Source organism: Gymnodraco acuticeps, unplaced genomic scaffold (assembly GCF_902827175.1).
Source record: "Gymnodraco acuticeps unplaced genomic scaffold, fGymAcu1.1, whole genome shotgun sequence".
Lineage (NCBI taxonomy): Eukaryota > Metazoa > Chordata > Actinopteri > Perciformes > Bathydraconidae > Gymnodraco > Gymnodraco acuticeps.
The window spans coordinates 135,243-156,392 of NW_022991499.1; the positions used below are offsets into that span (position 1 = coordinate 135,243).

At 45.5% G+C, this 21,150-nt stretch overlaps 1 protein-coding gene across 1 annotated transcript in view; it reads right to left on the minus strand.

Moving 5' to 3' along the window:
* Nucleotides 1-757: 757 nt before the first annotated feature.
* Nucleotides 758-21,150, minus strand: part of LOC117533163 (zinc finger protein 665-like) — a gene marked incomplete at its 3' end in the record, with an annotated part of 136,044 nt that continues 115,651 nt past the window's right edge. The window contains exons 2-4 of the mRNA XM_034196807.1: nt 14,499-14,772; nt 13,674-13,888; nt 758-3,636 (exon numbers count right to left, since the gene is read on the minus strand). Coding sequence (XP_034052698.1) covers nt 758-3,636; nt 13,674-13,860 — 3,066 coding nt within the window. The remainder of the gene's footprint in view (nt 3,637-13,673; nt 13,889-14,498; nt 14,773-21,150) is intronic.

The following is a 21,150-nucleotide window of genomic DNA, read 5'->3' on the forward strand; positions in this document are numbered from 1 at the left end:
CATCAAAGGATCGACATCAAAGTCTTAATATACCATAAAACAAAACCTCATAAACATCAGACACCATAAACACGTCATAGAACAGGACACCCGTCAACACACGTCAAACAAATATTAGACACCTGTCAGTACACCAGACATCAAAGGTTTATTAGGGGGTCGTAAATCATAGCTATGCATACTAATGCAACGGAAAGGTTATGACTATAACTACTTTCATCTGGTTACAATGTGACAGTTATACAATGTTTTAGTCTCTGGTATTAATTATTAATTTACATGTTTTCCTTTTTGTTAAAACTCCCTGCATATCTCCAGAGGCATTTCCTCATGATGACAGGGGTAAGTACGATCTATGGAGAGATTCCAAGTTAAGAACCCTAAGACCTGTTTTTCTCTCTGGTGCTTTTATATCATACCAACAGAAGCAGAAGAGAATACACACAAACAGACCCATGTCACACTTTTGTTTTAATTATTTAACCCAATATGGAAACCTCCTCAGTCTCTGGTTATAAATGTTGCCGGTTCTGGTCCTCCACAGTCCTCTCTTTACTTGGACCAAACATTTTTTGCAGTCTAGTTATCGCATTATATACGACTTACTGGGAGTTACCCAGAGAGTTTGAACCTAACAATAATCACTGTCTTCAGTCTCAGGTTCAGCAGACTCTCCAGGGTTGTCCTCAGTCTCTGGTTGTAAATGTCTCTCTGGATCTGAGTTCCTGGCTGGTTCTGGTCCTCCACAGTCCTCTCCATCAGCTTCTGTTTCCATTTGTTCAGCTGAGCTGCTGGCTGGAGGCTCTGCCTCTCTGTTCTCCTCAGTTTGAGTTTGATGAAGCTGTGAGGACTGACGACCAACACACTTATGTCTTTTGACATGACTACTCCAGGTGAATATTTTGTCACAAACACTGCAGCTGAATGGTTTCTCTCCTGTGTGGATTCTCATGTGGCCCTTTACATTTCCTCTCTGCGCAAAAGATTTCTCACAGAATGAGCAGCTGAATGGTTTCTCTCCTGCACTACGTCTTGAATCACTGACAGGGCCTTGTTTATTTCTCTGAGAGTTTGAACCTGGTTCTCTGGTCTTCTTCCAATCAGCACTGTCTTCAGTCTCAGGTTCAGAAGAGTCTCCAGGGTTGTCCTCAGTCTCTGGTTGTAAATGTCTCTCTGTAGCTGAGTTCCTGGCTGGTTCTGGTCCTCCACAGTCCTCTCCATCAGCTTCTGTTTCCATGTGTTCAGCTGAGCTGCTGGCTGGAGGCTCTGCCTCTCTGTTCTCCTCAGTTTGAGTTTGATGAAGCTGTGAGGACTGACGACCAACACACTTATGGCTTTTGACCTGATGACTCCTGGTGAATCTTTTGCCACAAATACTGCAGCTGAATGGTTTCTCTCCTGTGTGGATTCTAATGTGGCCTTTTAATGCTGATCTCTGTGCAAAAGATTTCTTACAGACTGAGCAGCTAAATGGTTTCTCTCCTGTGTGGATTCTCATGTGGCCCTTTAATGCTACTCTCTGTGCGAAAGATCTATTACAGAGTGAGCAGCTGAACGGTTTCTCTCCTGTGTGGATTCTCATGTGGCCTTTTAAATATCCACCCTGTGTAAAATACTTCTTACAGACGGCGCAGCTGAATGGTTTCTCTCCTGTGTGGATTCTCATGTGGCCCTTTAAATGTCCTCCGTTTTTAAAAGATTTCTTACAGACTGAGCAGCTGAATGGTTTCTCTCCTGTGTGGATTCTTATGTGCTCTTTTAAATGACTACTCTGTTTAAAAGATTTCTTACAGACTGAGCAGCAGTATGATTTCTCTCCTGCACTACGTCCTGAATCACTGACAGGGTCTTGTTTATTTCTCTGAGAGTTTGAACCTGGTTCTCTGGTCTCCTTCCAATCTCCACTGTCTTCAGTGTCAGGTTCAGAAGTTTCTCCAGTGTCAGGTTCAGAAAAGCCTCCAGGGTTGTCCTCAGTCTCTGGTTGTAAATGTCTCTCTGGATGCGAGTTCCTGGCTGGTTCTGGTCCTCCACAGTCCTCTCCATCAGCTTCTGTTTCCAGGTGTTCAGTTTGTCTTTGATGAAGCTGAGAGGACTGAGGTTTCTCTTCATCATCTTCACTCTTCACAGGGACAGGAGTGAATGTGGACTTGGTGATATCAGCCTCCTCCAGCCCTTGAAGCTGCTCTCCCTCCTGACTGCTCCAGAGTTCCTCCTGTTCCTCTTTCATGTGTGGGGGGGACTCTGGGTCCTCCTGGTTCGGAATATGCTGGTTTTGATTTCCACCTTCCGTAAACAATTCCTCTCCCTGGTGATTGCTGTTGAATGTGTCACCACTGTGGAAAAATGTCAAAAAGCTTAAATCTGACAGGCTTTCACTGCTCTGTTTCCAAAAATCATCGTCTTCTCTGTCTTTAGTGTCAGGTTCTGAAGAGTCTCCAGGGTGGTCTTCAGTCTCTGGTTGTAAAGGTCTCTCTGGATCTGAGCTCCTGGCTGGTTCTGGTCCTCCACAGTCTTCTCCATCAGCTTCTGTTTCCATGTGTTCAGCTGAGCTGCTGGCTGGAGGCTCTGCCTCTCTGTTCTCCTCAGTTTGAGTCTGATGAAGCTGTGAGGACTGACGACCAACACACTTATGTCTTTTGACCTGATAACTGTGTGTAAATGTTTTGTCACAAACACTGCAGCTAAATGGTTTCTCTCCTGTGTGGAATCTCATGTGGGCCTTTAAATTTCCTCTCTGTGCAAAAGATTTCTCACAGACTGAGCAGCTGAATGGTTTCTCTCCTGCACTACGTCTTGAGCCAACACACTTATGTCTTTGGACCTGATAACTGTGTGTAAATCTTTTGTCACAAACACTGCAGCTGAATGGTTTCTCTCCTGTGTGGATTCTAATGTGGCCCTTTAAATCTGATCTCTGTGCAAAAGATTTCTTACAGACTGAGCAGCTAAATGGTTTCTCTCCTGTGTGGATTCTCATGTGGCATTTTAAATGTCCTCCGTTTTTAAAATATTTCTTACAGACTGAGCAGCTAAATGGTTTCTCTCCTGTGTGGATTCTTATGTGCTCTTTTAAATGACTACTCTGTACAAAAGATTTCTTACAGACTGAACAGCCGAATGTTTTCTCTCCTGCACTACGTCCTGAATCACTGACAGGGTCTTGTTTATTTCTCTGACAGTTTGAACCTGGTTCTCTGGTCTCCTTCCAATCTCCACTGTCTTCAGTGTCAGGTTCAAAAGAGTCTTCAGTGTCAGGTTCAGAAGAGTCTCCAGGGTTGTCCTCAGTCTCAGGTTGTAAATGTCTCTCTGGATCTGAGTTCCTGGCTGGTTCTGGTCCTCCACAGTCCTCTCCATCAGCTTCTGTTTCCAGGTGTTCAGTTTGTCTTTGATGAAGCTGAGAGGACTGAGGTTTCTCTTCATCATCTTCACTCTTCACAGGGACAGGAGTGAATGTGGACTTGATGATATCAGCCTCCTCCAGCCCTTGAAGCTGCTCTCCCTCCTGACTGCTCCAGAGTTCCTCCTGTTCCTCTTTAATGTGTGGGGGGGGCTCTGGGTCCTCCTGGTCCAGACTGGAGCTCCACTCCTGCTGCTCAGGGGGAACCTCTTCTTTAACCACCACCAGCTGCTGGACGTCTGCAGGAAACAGGAAACACATATTCATCAGAATCGGTTATATTTACCAAGTAGGTTTACACAGGAATTTGCTTTAGTATATGTGGTGCATACAAAGACACAGAAAGAAGCATCTTAGAAAAACTAAATAAAATACAAATAGGAATGTTAGGACAGCTATTTAAAAAAAACTATTTTAAAAACTACTATAAAATACTATACACTTTATTCAAAGTGGAGAACTGTGCTGATTTAAAAGAGGAAGTGTGCAGAACAGATGTGCAGCATGTGCAGGATTTACAATTGTCAAAAGAACAAGGTGTTGAACATGATTACTTTAAAGGTCCCATGTCATGGCCATTTCTACTGATCATAATTCCATTGTTGAGGTCGACTAGGATAGATTTACATTGTTCAATGTTCCAAACTCACATTGGTTTCTCAAACAGCATCTCTGTATAGTTTGTGTATTCACTCTGTCCTACACGCCTTGTTGGAGCTCCTGCGGAGTATTGCGGCTGAGAAAAGATAAGGCTGGATGAGTATGTGTGTGTGAGTGAGGATCAATCCGCGGAGCTGTTATACCCAATACGTCAGTATACCCAATACGTCAGTATACCCAATACGTCAGTATACCCAAGAAGAAAAAAACGGAAGAGAAATGTCCAACGAGGCGTTCTGGGGCAGCATAGACAGGTCAGAGTTTTACTCGCCACAGGGTGTACTTTGAGGGTTTGTGACTCTGCAGATCATTTACATGCAGAAAAAGCTACATAACACACAAGGGGACGGGTATTAACCGGAAAAGCATGACATCAACCAAGATGGCTGATGGTGTGTGTCGTGGCTCGGTAGCTCCTGGTTCAAACCACTGGCTTCGACTAAAACCTACAATATACAAGACTGTTGACGGCCTAGTTATTGTAGAGGATGAGTTACTTAACTTCCTGGCGGTTCAAATTAAAACTATGACCCAGGATGAGCTAGTCCTTGTAGCCTCCAACACCTTCGATTCCAAATGGATGGAGACTTCTAAAAAGACGTTGTTTGAACTCTGTCCTGAAACCAAGCAGCGGTGTGTGGCCTTTAAAGGCAACCAGAAGGATGCAACCAATATCAAAAGCTGTCGAAAAGTGCTAGGGTTATGGACAGCAGAGTTGCTGCCGTAGAACGCCAGTTAGAGTCGAGTCATGGTGGAGGACTGGCTGTACCAAGTGACGCTGAAACCGCCTGTGGGAGAGCTCAGGGTGATGGCCAGGATGGTGCGGTGTCGGTGAAGGATGCGAGCCCCCCCGGCTCTTCTGCTGATGTACATCCCAACTGTGTTGACCCGGTTGCTGCATCAGGGACCGTGAGTGCCTGTGTGAGCCCTGGAGGATCTGCTGTAAATTCGCAGATATGGAGTCAAGTTGTGAAACAGGGCCGAGGTCGGAGGAATAAGGCAGAGGGCCAGTCTGCCTTATCTAAACAGCTTGTTGGGAAACCTATTGTTGGCACTGCTGCACAAGGGAATATAAAAGTGGTCCGTACGAAGTTGACGAGATTTTGCTACCAAATTCTCGCCAGACCTTGATGCTGAGACACTGTCTGAATATCTAAGTGAAAAACTTGGCCGTGACATTAACTGTCACCGTATTGACACTGCGAGCAACAGATATAGCTCGTTTAAAGTGTGTGCTGAGTGCAATGAAGTTGCACTCAGCACAGGCTGAGAAGGCTCGGTTGTGAGGCGATATTATGAACCACGTAAAACGGAGGTGATGGGGGCTAGCAGAGCTAGACCTTTTTCTGGGGCAAGGGTACTGAATGGGGCTATGGCTGTACTGCTTAGCTAAACGTTATGCGGGTTGGATTATTTAACTGTCGCGGGCAGCGTTTGGGCAATAGCGCTGCTGATAGGATCCGGCGTGCAGTGGTGGACAACTTGCTATAAAACTGTGACATTCTATGCTTGCAAGAAACTTTTTTACCAAAGCAGGATTTGGGAAAGTTGAATTTTCTTAATGACAATTTTCACGGGGCAGGTGAGTCTACTACGGACCTATCTTTGGGAATAGTGAGATGTAGGATAGCAGGGGGCGTGGCTATCCTGTGGCACAAAAAGCTGGACACTGTCATTAATGTCATCAGGCTTAACGTTGACTGGTGTATTGCTGTACAGATCAAAATGAATAACAAGGAGTTTAGTATTCTCAATGTACAGTGGGGCAAAAAAGTATTTAGTCAGCCACCAATGGTGCAAGTTCTCCCACTTAAAAAGATGAGAGAGGCCTGTAATGTTCATTCTAGGTACACCTCAACTATGAGACAAAATGCGAAAAAGAAAAAAAAAATCCAGAAAATCACATTGTCTGATTTTTAAAGAATTTATTTGCACACATTGCAGAGGCGCGGGGCAGGAAGTGGACCCGTCAGAGCATCCAGTCAATCCCCAAAATAAACAAATGTTGCAGACCCTATCCCTCCGTAGTCTTTCAAGTAGGAGGAGAAATGCCAGCGTTCTCCTCCGGTTTACAGGCAGTGTGTAAATTATATATAGAATAATTATGATGATGATCATGTCGTTTATAACTGGAATATTACAATTATTATTAACTTTGTCTGTACAAAATAGCCTGTCCAGGAAATATGCCCAAATCAACAAAAACTACGAGCCGGCAGGCAAGACGCTCCGCTTCTGAAATGCTTCTGAAATGCGCCCGGTAGGGTATGACGCCGGAGGAGGCCGGACCAAAACCGCGGCGCAGATCCTGGATCTCAAAAAGCTTACGAATGCTAGATATAAATATGCAGTTCGTTATGTCAACAAACATACAGAAACATTAAGAGCAGATTCTATGGCTGAAAAGCTCCTTCATAATGATGTGACTGGCTTCTGGAAGGAGGTGAGAGCTCTGAACGTTGTTACCGTGTACCATATAGGGAGTATCTGGAGCCGATAACATAGCTGAGTTGTGGAGGCAACATTACTCTACTATACTTAATTGTGTTAAAAGTGACCCCTATAAGGTTGGTAATGTTGTGAAAAGTGACACAGTGGGAATCACAGCTAAAGAGGTTTATCGAGCAATTGCGCAGCTAGCTGATAACAAAGCAAGCGGCTCTGACCGAATCACTGCAGAGCACCTTAAACTGGCAAGCCCGAAGGTTGCAGTTGTTCTTGCCATTTGTTTTACCGGCCTCATGACTCATGGTGTGTTGCCAGACTCCATGTTGACTGTTACCTTGGTGCAGTGGCGGTTCTAGAACATTTTACATGGGGGGGAAAAGGGGGGGCAAGAGGTCATGCCAGGGTGGCATAGGAGGGCGGTACGTGGTATTTTATACTGTATATAACCTATTTATTGTTAATTCATGCCCTAACACAAGTGTTTTTAATGCACAAGAGAAACAAGGTGTTCAGACAAACAATAGGGTGCCCTTTGAGTCCCCCAAGCTTACCTCAACCATTTTAAATGAAAGGAAACTACAAAATGTATTTTAAAGCAATGTAAATTTAAATATATATTTTGTTTTAAAAAAATTGGTTGTCTTAGACAGACATATTTGCATGTCCTCACTAAGCATTATTACATATTAATTTAATATTAAACAAATCAAAATGGCCAATTATCCCAACATGTTGCTGCTAATATAATCACATGCCTGTCAACTTTAACTGATCAAAAATCAATTCAGAAAAAATACTTGAATTATCTATGAAATTGCAATATTGTCACTCAGTTTGTTTCAACCCCGTCACGCCATACCATTTACCCTCCTATTAAAATAGTGGATCAGTCCATGTGTGGATCAGACCATGTGTGATCAGACCGTGTGTGGATCAGTCCGTGTGTGGATCAGTCCGTGTGTGGATCAGACCATGTGTGATCTGCATTCAGGGAATTACATCACAAAAGTGTCAGTTTCTTCTCTTACCTATATTTCAGTTTTTGTATTTTCAGATTAAGATTGACAAGCTCAACATTTTAACTATTGTTTATTACAAAAATAAACAATAGTTTTGCAAAATATTACAATGTTGTAATGTCCTTGACTTCCATGTGGTGCCATATCTTAGCTAAACAAGGTATCATGCCTACTTTTTGTCAAAAACTTCAACCATGTTACATTTTTTCAAGGAAATTCCTAGTAATTATTTATATTGTGTGCCTGAGGTGGGAACATGTAAGTAGTCCACTACCAGATGTTATGACCAAACATTTTGGTTTCATTTTTCAAAGATATAAAGACCCAAAAGGCACCCGATTCAGAGAATACTCAGAATTCTGCATACCGTAAGTACTTAATTATAATTAAGTACAGAAATGACATCACCCATCTCTTCAGAGAGCTACAGGTGACCTGTGCAGCAACACATTTCAATCAATATTAGTCAATACTAAGAGCTGCTAGATTGTGCTGCTGTAATGGAATATGTAAGGAGAATAAGAACATACCATGTGGTCCAGCTGGAGTTTCATCTGCCTCCTGATCCCTGCCTCTGGCCCTCTTTCTGACACTTCATCTTTATTCCTCACATACATTTCTTCTTCTTCACCAATGTCTTCATCTCCTCCTCCTGCTCTGACCCTCCTGGTCTCTTAATCTCCTCCTCTTCCTCCTGCTCTGACCCTCCTGGTCTCTTCATCTCATCCTCTTCCTCCTGCTCTGACCCTCCTGGTCTCTTCATCTCCTCCTCTTCCTCCTGCTCTGACCCTCCTGGTCTCTTCATCTCTCTTTTCCTTTTCCTCTTTCTGTTCGTCCTGATCACTTCTCATATGTCTTTTTGCTGTTGTTGAATCACTCCTATACTCTGGCCTGCAAGAGTCTACTTGTGAAAAGCACTGGTACAAATGCTTGTATAACTGTACACGTTAGTGCCATGTAGCCTAGCTAATATGTAGCATATCATAAATATAACATCAGAAAGTATTGATCAAGCGCACACAGGCAGCTGTGTTTGGATCCAGTTTTTACGGTAAAGGATGTATCCTGGTTTCATTGATCTGGCCTCATGGCTGTGATGTGTAGTTTACATGGATTTAATAGGAGGCTACCGCGTAGTTTAACAAAGTGATCGATCTCCCAGCTAACGCTGTCCGCATAGTATTTTGTAACGTAACGCCCGAAACAGCGCCCGTCTGTTAAACGCTATCGATTAAAACGGCAGCGTTTTATTAATATTTAGTTTCAAGCTCTCGTCCTTAGTAAAACAAAACTAGTGGAAAGGGAAATGCTCCCAGGGGAAGCTGATCCATAGGTGCTGGGACAGCTTGCTCCCTCTCTGCAGCGGTGTGAGCCGCGGTCTGTGTGAACGCCGCTCCGCAGTTTAATGCAGGGCCGTAGCTGCGTTTTTAACGGGCCTAAAATGATATTTAAAATGATTCACTTTTAACTAATGTAATGTTTGTTTTGTTGCTTGAGAAGCTTGTGGAAATAGTGTAGGTTTGTTTTAGTACAGTTTTAGGGAAACAAAGATTAGGGGGGCAGCTGGGGGGGCAAGGCTCTACAGTGGAGGGGCAGCTGCCCCCCGTAGATCCGCCCCTGCCTTGGTGGCTGTCATTAAGGACAAAGCGGGCAAGGTAGGGAGCTTGGATAACTAGACCAATTGCTCTAGCCAGTGTGTTATCCAAAGTCCTGGAAATAATTTTGTTAGATAGATTATGTTCTTATTTATGTACCTCAGATAACCAGTTTGGCTTCAAGGCTAAGCATGGTACTGAGCTATGCATCTATGCTTTGAAGGAAATGGTAGAAACATATAGAAGACATAATTCCATTATCCATTCTTCTTATAAAGAAGTATAATGTTGCAATCTCTTTAAGATCAGTAATTGCAGTTAAAAAAAAATAGATGTTTTCCAAGGGCCTCTCCTTCACAGGCCCACACAATAAATCATGAGGCTTTCAAATCATGACAGACAGAGATCAGTATCACTTTGCGTTGCAAGCCAAAGCCATGTAGGGGTTCTACTCGAGCCCAATTTAAATACCATAAAGAAAGTATTGAACCCAGCTCAAGCTAAATGTCAAATGTATTAAATTAATGTACAAGTGTTTTTGATTTATTTAAAATGTTCCAGTCTAGCTTCCTTCGAGTTCAGTCTAAGCAACAAATTGTTTCTCATAACATTCTCACTGCAGTCCCAAATGTTTTGACCTTGACCACACACACACACACACACACACACACACACACACACACACACACACACACACACACACACACACACACACACACACACACACACACACACACACACACACACACACACACACACACACACACACACACCACACACACACACACACACACACACACACACACACACACACACACACACACACACACACACACACACACACACACACACACACACAATTGTTGCCTTCTTTAAAGTTATTAGTAATTCAAGATTAATTATTAAATTAAATATGGTACATAAGATACAATAAATAAAATAACTTTGACTTGATACTTTTGTTCACAACATTAGACCTTGTCCTCTAATCTCTACTAGAATGAGATAAGTGTGCATGTTTTGGTGTTTTAACACTCCTGCCATGTAATCTTGTTATCCTTTTCATTACAGAGCTGGGAAAATGGTGTATTGATTAGATTCTGATTCGTGCACGTCCAATTTTGACTGACTTTACTTCTAATGTTAATGTTAATTTGCAAACCAAGCGGTGAACTCCGGGGCAGAGCCGTGAAGCCCAAAGCAAGTGCCACAAACTGCAGTTCATCTCTTGCCCAATAGGGGATGTATGCAAAAAGGAGCAATAGCCGCTTTCACACCGCAGGACTTGCCGTACTTTAGTGCCGGCACTAAAGTACCACGGCACTGAATCCGCCAGGGGGCTAGTGCCAATCGCATTCACACCGCAGTACTTTCCCTGAGGCAAGATTACGCTGACGTCACTTCGTCTTCTTCTTCTCTGGGTTTACTGGCAGGCCGCAAAACCACTTCACGGCAGGTACACAAAGAAAAACGAGAGAAGAAGAACTACACGGGGGAGGGGGTATAAAGCCCACCCGCTGTATGAGGCGTTTGTTTACTTTCCGACCTCAGACATGATGGAGTTCATAAGGGTAATTTACAAATAAAATACCCCATTATAACAATGGACTTTATCTTTATGTATTTATTATATATTAACCCCTCAGGCTGATTTTGGAAAAGGACATTAACCCTTGTTTGGTGTTTTTCCCTTATTTATCTAAAACAAATGACATGATAAATGACTTGTGTTTATGTGTGTAAGACTTGTGTTTCTGCCATTGCTGCACAAGGTTGCAACACTGTAGATAAATTCAACCACCGACACCTGTCTGCTCTCACATTCTTCTATTCTGCAAATTTGGGGTGGGACACAATAAATAAAGCTTCGCCAGTTTGTTTGTTTTATTGCACAGTCAAGACATAACAATAAGGCATCACGCTGTTCCAGGTGTGTCGTATGCATGTACATGGAAGTTAAATAAAAGTGTGAAATGTAAAATAAAGTGTAAGTAGTTTCAAAACAATGTAACAGTGGCAATATATATAGCAGCAGACACATCTTAGTGCAAGTTAGGTGTCAGTATTAAAACACAGTGGCAATATATATATATATATATATATATATATATATATAAATATAAATAATAACAATAGAAAATCGTTACCACTCTTATTATTGTTGTCTTTAATTTTGTTATAGTCCTGCCTGAGTTTCTTTATTTTTACCCGGCATCCGTGTGCACGATTCCCAGCTCAAGTAGCTTTTGCGAACATCGCTCAAAACATTTGGAGTTGGGAACTGCTTTCTGTAGAAGCTGCGGCATCCCGTCCTCAGAGTAAATTGCCAGAAGCGCCGACACTTCCTCATCATTCCACCGCTCCGGTGTTGTAGTACGTGTGGTCATAACTGCTTTAAAGTACAAAGAAACTACTCACTCAGGTGTGGATGTGGTTTTGTAGCGAGGAAAAAAATGGCTGCCTAACAAAAAAAATTCAGAGTCTAGCGGGCGTGGTTTGCAATTCGCCCAGCCAATAGAAATAGAATATAAATGGGCACTCTTTTATCACCAGGTTCGTACCACCTCTCTAGCAGGGACTGAAAATGGCCAAAAGAGTTCCCGGCACTGAGTAGTCCCGGCGGTGTGAACGCGACATTATTGGTACTAACGGAACTAAAGAACCAAAGTACCAGGGAAAGTCCTGCGGTGTGAATGCGGCTATTGTGCATAAACCCCCAAGTCAATGCCCAACTTTACAGCAGAAATAAACATGTTGCTAGCCTGGATCCAAAAACACCTATTCTGGATATAGTTAGATTCCACCTTTATGACAATAGTTTGGGGAGTGAGTTTTTTTATAACTCACCCCTTTAAGTTACAGTACCAGTCAAAAGTTTGGACACACCTATTAATTCAATGGTTTTTGTTTATTTAAAATGTGTTCTACTTTGTAGATTAATACTGAAGACATCAAAACTATGAAAGAACACATATGGAATTATCTAGCCAACGAAAAAGTGTTAAAAAATCCAGAATATTATTTTTATTTTAGATTCTTCAAAGTAGCCTCCTTGCCTTGAAGACGGCTTTGCTCACTCTGGGCTTCTCTCAGTCACCTTCATGAGGACGTCACCTGGAATGGTTTTCAATTAACACGTGGGCCTCGTCAAGAGTCCATTTGTGGAATGACTTTTAATGTGTTTGAGAGCATCAGTTGTGTTGTGCAGAGGTAGGGTTAGTGCACAGTGGAAAGCCCTATTTGACTGCTGTTGTAATCCATATTATGGCAATAACCACTCAACTCAGTGAAGAGAAACGACCGTCCATCATCACTTTAAGAAGTGAAGGTCAGTCGATCCGTAACATTTCAAGAACTTTGAATGTATCCTCAAGTTCAGTCGCAAAAACCATCGGACGCTATGATGAACCTGGCTCTCCTGAGGACCCCCCCCCCCCAGGAGAGGAAGAGCAAGAGTGCAATAAGTGCATTCACTATTTTAGCAGCTTTTTCTGACATGAAATCTAAATACAGAACCAGACTGAGTGATGAACATTCAAATGACTATTAGAGTGAGCCTAAGTGGGTCCAGCATTCACCTCTATGGTGGGCTCCATGCAGCGCCAGTCCTCTCACTAACTGTAAAAAAGAGTGAGTGCACTTATTTTACACGTGTGCCATAAGATGCTTGTGCGGTGGAGATTAAGGTGATGTGTTTACTATGTGGGCCATAATAAGAAGTGAAAACATTGTCTTTTTCTCTGGGACATTTATGTGCATTTTCAGTGATGTACTTATTACTACGTGGGCCATAATAATATGTGAGGAATTGTCGATTTTTGATAAGCTTTGGGTATTGCAATTTCACACGAGTACAAAGGTAGCTTAATTCAACTGATGAGGGCGATGTGAATAAATGTAAGCGATGCAAGTAGCTCTTGGCCACTTTTATTTTTTCAAAGTAGCTCTCAGATGGAGAAAGGTTGGAGACCCCTGCTCTATGTGATCCAGACGGGGGAATGAGAGACAGAAGTGGACTCAGCACGGACTCCAAGGTACAAAGACCCTTTTTTCATAATCTACAAAGAATCAAGGAACCAATTTAAGACCAGCGCAGGACATTCACTAAGACGCTACACTTTTATTGAGAAAACAAAGACCTGCACACTGAATAGTTTTGTAGTCTATCAGGACCATCATGTGTTTGTGACGCTGCACCTCAGAGAAGGTCTGGTTATTGTCAGGCCTATGAAGTGTGGCAAAAAAAACAGTCAGCTGTTCAAATAAACCTATTTCCACATCTACCCTCCATCAGCTGATGATTTCTATTCGCCTCACTTCATGAGCTTCACTTGTACCGCAGAGTTTGCAACACCACAAATAAATGGGGCCAATCTTCAGTCAGATGAGACTGTGTACATTGTTAGTAAGAATAACGGACAAAAGGTGTGAAAATACCATATGAGGAAATATGAACCAGAAGTTATCAAAGTTAAACCATCAGAAATGTTTTTAACAACATTTGGTCAAAAAGAGAGAGTGAATAAAGAGAGAGTTAGTAAAGAGGGAACAGACCTGCTCTGTGGATCTGAAGCTGAGGCTGTAAAACAGCGTCCAGTAGTTTCCGGTGTCTCTCGTTCTCCTGTTTTGAACGAGACAGTTCCTCCTCGTACTCTGATATCGTTCTTTCAAACAGAACAAAGATGTCTTCAGCAGCTGCAGTGAGTCGCTGCTTCACCAACGAGAGCAGCACAACACTCATGTTTACTAAATCACCACTTCCTGTTTCTCTGAAGCTTCAGTCTCTGTTGAACACACTGTTTCTCTGAAGCTTCAGTCTCTGTTGAACACACTGTTTCTCTGAAGCTTCAGTCTCTGTTGAACACACTGTTTCTCTCTGAAGCTTCAGTCTCTGTTGAACACACTGTTTCTCTCTGAAGCTTCAGTCTCTGTTAAACACACTGTTTCTCTGAAGCTTCAGTCTCTGTTGAACACACTGTTTTCTCTCTGAAGCTTCAGTCTCTGTTAAACACACTGTTTTCTCTGAAGCTTTCAGTCTCTGTTGAACACACTGTTTCTCTCTAAGCTTCAGTCTCTGTTGAACACACTGTTTCTCTGAAGCTTCAGTCTCTGTTGAACACACTGTTTCTCTTCTGAAGCTTCAGTCTCTGTTGAACACACTGTTTCTCTCTGAAGCTTCAGTCCTCTGTTGAACACACTGTTTCTCTCTGAAGCTTCAGTCTCTGTTGAACACACTGTTTCTCTCTGAAGCTTCAGTCTCTGTTGAACACACTGTTTCTCTCTGAAGCTTCAGTCTCTGTTGAACACACTGTTTCTCTCTGAAGCTTCAGTCTCTGTTGAACACACTGTTTCTCTCTGAAGCTTCAGTCTCTGTTGAACACACTGTTTCTCTGAAGCTTCAGTCTCTGTTGAACACACTGTTTCTCTCTGAAGCTTCAGTCTCTGTTGAACACACTGTTTCTCTCTGAAGCTTCAGTCTCTGTTGAACACACTGTTTCTCTGAAGCTTCATGAGCTGCTGTTCAGCTGGACGGCAGGAAGCGGAGGTTTGGGAGGATGATGTCCCTGATGCTGTTTAGATTCCTCCAGCACCACAGGGGGTCCTGTGTGGATGGCAGCTCCTTCCTCAGCAGATCCAGTTCTCCAGAATTGTCCTAATCACAGAGAAACAAGAGAAAAAGAACAACATGTATTCATCTTATTAACAAATGGTGATTGCAAAAGGATGATCATGACCATCCCTAAAGGATTATTTTAAATGACAGGAAATCATATTAAAATTACAAGAATAAACGGTTCATTGAAATGTGTCATGTATTTTAAGAAAATAAAAACTGTATAAATGGAACACATTATATATCTGTTTCAGCAGCTTGTAAAGTGCACCTACCGGCTATTCAAAAGGCATATATTATGGGTCTCAGATATATACAAATATATAAAAACATGTCTATGATGTGTTTTGCTAAAAAAACAAACAGATGAATGCACTTTAGACATCCCTCATATCCCTCTATTCCAGCTGTTCCAGCGGGTCCTTAGCTTGAAAAAAAAGAAAAGAGGAGGCGGAGCTAATGCCTGATCAGAATTCTACCGGAGATAAAGTCAAATTCTGCTGTGATAAAACGCCACCCTAAAGTCAAGTCATTCCATCTTAAACCACAGAGTAGAGGTTTGTGCACTTTTCTGACCCACGATGAGTGCTCCTGACAAAACAAGATAATCCAGATAAAAAGATGATTGTGCTGCATTCTGTTTCGCATTATGCTCTCGTTTTGTCTTGGGTAGTAAATGCAGCCTACCCCTTTCCTTGAGAGGGGTCTGCCTGCAGACCTCCACTCTCAGGACAGTTCCAGTGCAGACCTCCACTCTCAGGACACCTCCACTCTCAGGACAGGAAGTGCACGCTAAGAATTCCAAAATAAAATCACCACTATCAGTACAGTGCCACTTTCCAAACAGGAAATGCACGCAAATACAAAATAAAATCGTACTGACACTTATTATCTATATAGATATATTTATTTATATATATATATATAAATATGACATCTTGTATTTTAGTTACACCCGCTAGACAACAGTGGAAGGTTCGAGAAACAACTGTGTTTGCCGGGTGCACCGCGGCGGAGGTGGGGAGGTTCCAGCTGGGAACCTCCACCCCGCTGCGGGACCCCTGAGTCAGACGGTGGGTCTTGGTCACGCTTCATATCGGCCGGCCCGGGAAGGAAGAGACACGCAGAGTGGGAGAAGTCCCCCACCCCAACGCAGCACATCCTCCCGGCCATCAGAGTCGAACCCGCAGTTCGGAGGAACCGACTGCCAGAGCACCGGCACTAGGTCGGGCCGGCGCGGAGGCCCTCCGCCAGTGGGTCGCGTTTGCCATTTGATCAGTGAGAGGAGAGGAGGAAAATGCAAAAAAAATGGTCAAAATCCGTTAATATATGGGGGGGGGGGGGGGGCTGGACATGGCAAATTGGTCTCAGGCAAGGGGCCAGACTAAGATTGGTTCAAAAGACCTCATGAAAGACGATACAAGAAGTGAGGATACCCGGCCCGGAGGAAGCCCGGGGTCCCCTTCTGGAGCCAGGCCCAGAAGGAGGACTCGTCGGCGAGCGTCTGGTGGCCGGGCTTGCCACGGAGCCCGGCCGGGCCCAGCCCGAAAAGGCAACGTGGGCAACACCTCCGCTTCTCCGTCCCGTGGGCCCACCACCTACGGGAAACATCGATGGGGTCGGGTGCGCTGCCAGAAGGGTGGCAGTGAAAGCGGAGGGTCTCGACGGACCAGACCCGGGCGACAGAAGCTGGCTTTGGGGACGTGGAACGTCACCTCTCTGGGGGGGAAGGAGCCGGAGCTTGTGCGGGAGGTGGAGCGTTACCAGTTGGATCTGGTTGGGCTCACCTCTACGCACAGCGTCGGCTCTGGAACCTTACTTCTGGATAGGGGTTGGACTCTATTCTTCTCCGGAGTTGCTCAAGGTGTGAGGCGCCGTGTGGGGATACTCACAAGTCCCCGGTTAGGTGCTTCGTTGTTGGAGTTTACCCCAGTGGACGAGAGGGTCGCCTCCCTACGCCTGCGGGTTATGGGGGGGAAAACTCTGACTGTTGTGTGTGCTTATGCACCCAACAGCAGTTCAGAGTATACGGCCTTCTTGGAGACCCTGGAAAGAGTCCTGTATGGGGCTCCTGAAGGGGACTCTTTAATCTTGCTGGGAGACTTCAACGCACATGTGGGCAATGATGGAGACACTTGGAGGGGCGTGATTGGGAGGAACGGCCCCCCTGATCTGAACCGGAGTGGTGGTTTGTTACTGGACTTCTGTGCTAGTCATGGATTGGCCATAACAAACACCATGTTCGAACATAAGGATGCTCATAAGTGTACGTGGTACCAGAGCACCCTAGGCAGAAGGTCCATGATCGATTTCGTTATCGTATCATCGGACCTGAGGCCGTATGTTTTGGACACTCGGGTAAAGAGAGGGGCGGAGTTGTCAACCGATCACCATCTGGTGGTGAGTTGGGTCGAGTGGCGGGGGAAGCCTCTGGATAGACCTGGTAAGCCCAAACGTGTAGTTCGGGTGAACTGGGAACGTCTGGAGGAGGCCCAAGTTCAGGAGGCCTTCAACTCACACCTCCGGCGGAGCTTTTCGGGCATTCCTGTGGAGGTTGGGGACATTGAACCAGAGTGGTCGGTGTTCAAAGCCTCTATTGCCGAAGCCGCGGCGGGGAGCTGTGGTCTCAAGGTCCTAGGTGCCTCAAGGGGCGGTAACCCTCGAACCTCCTGGTGGACACCGGTGGTCAGGGAAGCCGTCCGACTGAAGAAGGAGGCCTTCAGGGATTTGTTATCCCGGGGGACTCCCGAGGCAGTTGCAAGGTACCGACAGGCCCGAAGGGCAGCAGCCTCATCCGTGGCCGAGGCAAAGCAGCGGGTGTGGGAGAAGTTCGGAGAAGACATGGAGAAGGACTTTCGGGCGGCACCAAAGTTGTTCTGGAAAACTGTCCGACACCTCAGGAGGGGGAAGCAGGGAACCATCCAAGCTGTGTACAGTAAGGATGGGACGTTGTTGACCTCAACTGATGGAGTGTTAGGGCGTTGGAAGGAACACTTTGAGGAACTCCTGAACCCGACAACTCCGCCCTCTATGTTAGAGGCAGAGCTGGAGTATGACGGGGGATCAACACCAATCTCCCGGGGGGAGGTCACTGAGGTCGTCAAACAACTCCACAGTGGCAAAGCCCCGGGGGTGGATGAGATCCGCCCGGAAATGCTGAAGGCTCTGGGTGTTGAGGGACTGTCATGGTTAACACGTCTCATCAACGTTGCGTGGAAGTCGGAAACAGTACCGAAGGAGTGGCAGACCGGGGTGGTGGTTCCCCTTTTTAAAAAGGGGGATCAGAGGGTGTGTGCCAATTACAGAGGCATCACACTACTCAGCCTCCCCGGGAAAGTTTACTCTAAGGTACTCGAAAGGAGGGTCAGGCCGATTGTCGAACCTCAGATTGAGGAGGAACAATGCGGATTCCGTCCTGGTCGTGGAACGACGGATCAGCTTTTTACTCTCGCAAGGATCCTGGAGGGGGCCTGGGAGTACGCTTATCCGGTCTACATGTGTTTTGTAGACTTGGAGAAGGCGTATGACCGAGTTCCCAGGGAGTTACTGTGGGAGGTGCTGCGGGAGTATGGGGTGAGGGGGTCTCTACTCAGGGCCATCCAATCTCTGTACTCCCAAAGCGAGAGCTGTGTCCGGGTCCTCGGCAGTAAGTCGGACCCATTTCCGGTGAGGGTTGGCCTCCGCCAGGGCTGCGCTTTGTCACCAATCCTGTTTGTAATATACATGGATCGGATTTCGAGGCGTAGTCATGGGGGAGGGGGTCTGCAGTTCGGTGGACTAAGGATTGCACCACTGCTTTTGCAGATGATGTGGTTCTAATGGCTTCATCGGTCTGTGACCTTCAGCACTCACTGGATCGGTTCGCAACCGAGTGTGAAGCGGCTGGGATGAGGATCAGCACCTCCAAATCTGAGGCCATGGTTCTCAGCAGGAAACCGATAGACTGTCCACTCCAAGTAGGGAATGAGTCCTTACCCCAAGTGAAGGAGTTCAAGTATCTCGGGGTCTTGTTCTCGAGTGAGGGAACAATGGAGCGTGAGATGGGCCGGAGAATCGGAGCAGCGGGAGCGGTACTGCAGTCGCTTTACCGCACCGTTGTGACGAAAAGGGAGCAGAGCCAGAAGGCAAAGCTCTCTGTCTTCCGGGCCATTTTCGTTCCTACCCTCACCTATGGTCATGAAGGATGGGTCATGACCGAAAGAAGGAGATCGCGGATACAAGCGGCCGAGATGGGTTTTCTCCGCAGGGTGGCTGGTGTCTCCCTTAGGGATAAGGTGAGAAGTTCGGTCATCAGGGAGGGACTCGGAGTTGAGCCGCTCCTCCTTCGCGTCGAAAGGAGCCAGTTGAGGTGGTTCGGGCACCTAGTTAGGATGCCACCTGGGCGCCTCCCTAGGGAGGTGTTCCAGGCACGTCCAGCTGGGAAGAGACCAAGGGGTAGACCTAGGACCAGGTGGAGGGATTATATCTCTTCGCTGGCCTGGGAGCGCCTTGGGATCCCCCAGTCAGAGCTGGTTGATGTCGCCAGGGAAAATAAAGTTTGGGGCTCTCTGCTGGAACTGCTACCCCCGCGACCCGACCACGGATAAGCGGGAGAAGATGGATGATGGATGGATGGATGGATGGATGGGGGCTGGACACAGGCCGTGGGGGGGGACACCCGAGACCGGGCAATGTCCCCGGTAGAAACCGGGTGAAATAGCCAAAAAAAAATAGGCACTCGTGAGGCGGGCAGAGTCCCCTGTCAACTCCTGTTACATTCCTCCATGGTGTCTTTTGAGCGAAACACTTTTACGAGAACCAGGCTGGGGGGGTCAAAAGGGCTTGACCAAGGCCGACCCAAAGTACACGGTGGGGCGGACTCATCACCTCCGTGATGAGTCTCGATTGTGATTTGAAAACTTCAATCAAATGAGTCCTTCGGTGGGCGGGAAAAAAAACGCGTCAGAATCGTCACTTCCTATACTGACAGTGGAGGTGTCCTGAGAGTGGAGGTCTGCACCGGAACTGTCCTGAGAGTGGAGGTCTGCACCGGAACTGTCCTGAGAGTGGAGGTCTGCACCGGAACTGTCCTGAGAGTGGAGGTCTGCACCGGAACTGTCCTGAGAGTGGAGGTCTGCACCGGAACTGTCCTGAGAGTGGAGGTCTGCACCGGAACTGTCCTGAGAGTGGAGGTCTGCACCGGAACTGTCCTGAGAGTGGAGGTATGCAGGCAGGCTCCCATGCTTTCCTTTGCAGTGGTGTGCTTTAGCTCCTCCCTAAAAGCCCAAACTCACTCTTAACCCTAGATTCGGCCGGGTCCGTCTGCGCCGCGCTCACACCGATCGTGGCCACTCTTGTCAAAAATAAAAATCATAGAAAGTGGAGAAATCTCTGCAGGGAGGACCAAGGTTTAAAACACACTGTTATTTACTCAACAATAAGTCACAGTCAGAGATGGGGTCGTTACTAAAAAAAAGTAATATATTACATATTACTTTAAAAAAAAGTTATATATTACACTACTTCGTTACTCTCTACATAAAGTAACTCGTTACTTTACTCGTTACTTTGCTCGCAGGGCCGGCCCGCCCCTCCCTGCAGGCAGATCACGCAGACTGCTAAAGTTTCAAATGTTCTCTTTAGTTCAGTTTCCATTGTCGCATCAGACTGATCCAGATCCTGAATGTTCTCCTATCTGACCATGGCTGTCCTCTGTCTCCTGCTATCTGTATGTTTTGCGCAGTCTATCTCTGCTCACGCTGTTGCGTCGGCGTGTTCTCCTGCGTGTTGGCCATGTGTTGCACTGGAACCAGACTGGAGCACACCGCAAAGACTTCAGCCGAGCACGTACGAACTGCGCATGCGTGAGTGGCAATAACTCTCCTTACCAGCAGGCGGCGGTAGTGTGTATTCGTCATTCAAAACAGGCAACAACCGGAAAACAGAGAAGAAGAACAGACTACGTGATAACAACAACAAATAGCTGTGCGTTAGCTTCACCTTAGCATGTGTTCTTTTCAGGTGTTTGTTGAGGTGTGATTAAGACTGATTTTAGTAAGTAACGAAGTAACGCGTGTCGGGGCAATGTTAGTAACTGTAGTGTGATTACTGAATTATAAAAGTAGCGCGTCACACTACTCTGTAACGCGTTACACCCAACTCTGGTCACAGGTATCCTTGTTTTATTTATGTTGCTGTGTTTTTTTTTCCATTGGTCAATATACAGTAATAAACCTTAGTTTTACAGTATAATGTATGGTTTTCGGATTCTGGCCGACAGCGGCACTTGAAATAGAATTTAGCCAAAACACGGCAGACAAGTCAGGCATGTTTGGAATGAGTCCACAACACTCCTGATTGGTTAATATAAACGTAATCGAATAAACCTGCCAATGAGAACTGTCTGCGTCTGTCGTTCACATTTGAAACATCTATATA